Source organism: Hippocampus comes, unplaced genomic scaffold (genome assembly GCF_001891065.2).
Source record: "Hippocampus comes isolate QL1 unplaced genomic scaffold, H_comes_QL1_v1.1 scaffold43, whole genome shotgun sequence".
Taxonomy (NCBI): domain Eukaryota; kingdom Metazoa; phylum Chordata; class Actinopteri; order Syngnathiformes; family Syngnathidae; genus Hippocampus; species Hippocampus comes.
This window is the reverse complement of record NW_017805276.1, coordinates 1345549-1349042: the sequence shown is the minus strand read 5'-3', so window position 1 is coordinate 1349042 and position 3494 is coordinate 1345549. Positions and strand designations below refer to the sequence as shown.

General features: G+C 43.8%; 1 protein-coding gene across 1 annotated transcript in view; it reads left to right on the top strand.

Annotated features, from left to right (window-relative positions):
- Window positions 1-2922, top strand: part of lgals8b (galectin 8b) — a 4153-nt gene extending 1231 nt beyond the window's left edge. The window contains exons 3-5 of the mRNA XM_019870138.1: window positions 1491-1579; window positions 1672-1837; window positions 1913-2922. Coding sequence (XP_019725697.1) covers window positions 1491-1579; window positions 1672-1837; window positions 1913-2062 — 405 coding nt within the window. The 3' untranslated portion in view covers window positions 2063-2922. The remainder of the gene's footprint in view (window positions 1-1490; window positions 1580-1671; window positions 1838-1912) is intronic.
- The last annotated feature ends 572 nt before the right edge of the window (window positions 2923-3494 follow it).

The window sequence follows — 3494 nt, the reverse complement described above, 5'->3', positions numbered from 1 at the left end:
GAAAAGAGATGGTTTGAAAGGGGAGTAAAGGAAGCGATTTTTGTTAAAAAATTTTCACCCTCTCTGAACCGTGAAGGAGGTATCAGATTTAACCTGTCTCCTATTTACAATAACTTGTTGACCAGTAAGGGACATAGACATGCTGATCAGGCTAACTGAAAGTAGCTATTCAGCCTTAGCCCAAACAATAGGCCTAATCAAGACCCAATGATAGGGAGTTTAGAAACCAATGGGCCTCTTCACCATAGGGGCGTGACTAACCATCCCCACCCAGTCCTCAAACAGGCCACGCTCAGCCTTTTAGCGCAGAGCAACTTCCCGGAGTCTTCACGGAGACTTCAGGGTTGTCTACCGCTGACGAAGCTTCTGTGAGAGAAGCGAAACGTCCTTTTTTGTTTTTTGTTTTTTGTTTTTACCCACAGGTACAGATGACGACTGACAGAACCCTTTCTACGAAGTATCTACGACTAAAAATCACATTTGGCCGCTGACCAGTGAGTCTCACTGCGGTACAACGTATACGTTTGCAAGACGACGCGGATTAATCCTTCACATCGACTAAAGAGTAACTATTACTTACGAAGTCCCATTTCGTCCGTGTCGTTTCACACAGTTAAACAGCTCGGTGACTTGTCCTCAGATAGCGGACTGTGTCGTAATGATGAGGGAGGGGTGTGAGGACAGATATGACATCGAAAAGGATCACCGGAGAAGTGGTCTGATTGGTCTGAAACACCGGATGCATGTTATTGGCTTGGAGTACTGTCAATCACTTGTTACTTTTTTATTTTTTTTTTGCAACACAGAAAGTGAAAGTGTGGGTCGTCACCCCCTAACTTCCTTTCGATTGCATGCATTAATTCAACAGTTGAGTTAAATGTGACTTTCAAATCCCGTGCTGCGGATGGCATTTGAACCAGGAGTGGTTTACTTTAAGGTTGATCGCTGTTACAGTTGACCACTGTTGTCTTTAACAGGACCTTGTAGTCACGTGTCAATTGTGCGCATGCGTGCCATCGAAGGCTCGCACGGCGTCCACTTTCGCTCGCCCCAATTTAACGCTGAATGAGATAAACGGTCATATTTAATCGGCAAACTCGCTCCCTCGATTGATTTGTCTCGAACAAATTGTTTGTGGACCGACGCAGGAAGCTCGATGTTGGCGTGTTCTCCCCGTGATTTTTAAATTCCCCCCCCCCCCGAATAAAAGGACAAAAAGAAAGCGTTCCCAGAGGAGGGGTTTTTTCCCCCTCATCTGTTCTCACTTTTTGTGTAATGGCCAGGTTTCCCCACAATACTTTTGTCCATGTAACGCATGACAATCAATAAAAGGACAAAAAGAAAGCGTTCCCAGAGGAGGGGTTTTTTTTCCCCTCATCTGTTCTCACTTTTGTGTAATGGCCAGGTTTCCCCCACAATATTTTTGTCCATGTAACGCATGACGATCAAGACTTTTGTGGGGTTAAAGTGTTGTCCTACTGCCCTTTTAGAGCCTCCCCTACAAAGGCAGTATCCTAAAAGGCCTGAGCCCCGGGCAGCACATAACCATCAAAGGACAGATCAGCATGTATCCACACAGGTAACCTAACCACTGCATGATATCGATGTTGGTCAGAGAACGCAAAAGCTTCCTGTCAAAATCTTAGCTTCTGCTCCCAAACGCTCTCGCAGCGTTACGGTGAACCTGTGCAACAGCAGAACGGAGAGCATCGCTCTTCACCTCAACCCTCGCATGAAATCCAGCACGTTCATCAGGAACTCGTACCTGAATGAATCCTGGGGTCAGGAGGAGCGGGAGTTAGTCTTTTTCCCCTTTTCCCCTGGAGAGTATTTTGAGGTAAAGGACACCTTTTTTTTAAATTTCTTTCAAAACAAAGGGCTTGTGATTGAGGAGTGTGTATTTTCCTGTCAGATTCTCCTGCTATGCCAGGCGCATCAGTTCAAGCTGGCAGTGAACGGCTTGCACTTGTTTGAGTTCAAACATCGGGTTCAGGACCTGAGCACCATCGACCTGCTGGAGATAATGGGAGACCTGGAGCTCATGGATGTCAAACTGTGGTGATCCAGACTGCTACGTTCCTTGGGGGTTTCGTCGTGGGGGTTTTTGTCAACCCCTTCTCTCTCAAATTTTTGTTTCTCATTTATTTTCCGAGCTTGTGTTCTTTCAATCTTTTATTGTGTCACGTGTGACATTGGTTCGCTTCTTTTGAGCCTCATGTCACAAGAATGTAACAAAATAAGACATGCGTGAAGCACATCAATTTTATTTTGGATTACGCCTTCCTTTCTCATCTAAGTTCTTGTCTATAAAGTGTCTTGTTTTGACTTGCCATGACTTTTAAGATTCTTGAAGTGTTACCTAAAGCTCTGCCTTTACAGTTAAATCATGGAGGAAACATTGTCACCAGTATTTTAAAGTGTTCGCAAAGCATGATGGAAACTCAGAAGTCATACCATAAAATTTAAGGTGATGATTTTGATTCAAAGAAAGGAAACAGGAAAACCATGTATAATTTTTTTGGTGGCGGTGTCGGAGCGTAAAGTATAGCTGACGGAATTTGTGTCTCGAAGTCCCTGCGCAGTGACTTGACAAAAAAACAAAACAGGCAAATACAGTGATCTTGTTGCTCATTTTCTTCAGCATGTACTGGAGCATCATCGGTAAAGTGACGTCACTGCAGGATAATGAAAGCCCCTTTGTGAACCGCCATTATTCTTCAATCATTATTAAGACAAGAAACACACAAGCCTTTTCTGGAGAAACTGTCTGATGCTTTACAAAGATATGGCTGAGTGTAATTGACCATTTCCAAGGGGTGTTCATTTAACAGTATGTTCACTTTTGTAAATTTGCAGTGGTCAAGAACAATCATACTGAGGGGGCTTTAATACTTGAATCAATAAAGGGAACAATGTTCTTCACCCTGCACTTTGAGTCACTATCGCCTTTGTGGAAAGTAATGACCAAAAATATCTTTCACTTTTGCAAAGACTTGAAAATGTGTGTTTTCTTACCTAAAATGCGTAAACTTTTTATGGACTTAGGACATGTTGATTTTGGCACTGGTTGTCTATGCCCATCGATAATCTGAACCGCTTTATCCTCACGAGTTTCGTTTGCGTGCTGGAGCCTATCCCAGTTTACTTCGGGCAGTAGACGTCGTACACCTTGCACTGCCAGCCAATCGCAGGGCACACAGACAACCATTGACACTCACAATCATATCGAGGGACAATTTAGAGTGTTCCATTAACCTGCCATGCATGTGTTTGGAATGTGGGAGGAAACCGGAGTACCCGAAGAAAAACACACACGGGTCAACAGCTTTTTGGCAAATGGTTTGTGAAACTGTACCTCGCTTATTCAGCCACAAGGTGTCAGACGAGTACTACAAACTAACTAAAGACAGCTGCTTTAGCCGAACACCAAAGCCTTCCTTTAGAAGTCAGGTGTTCTCACTGCACAAGTTAGGAACTTAAACAATTTGGCATCA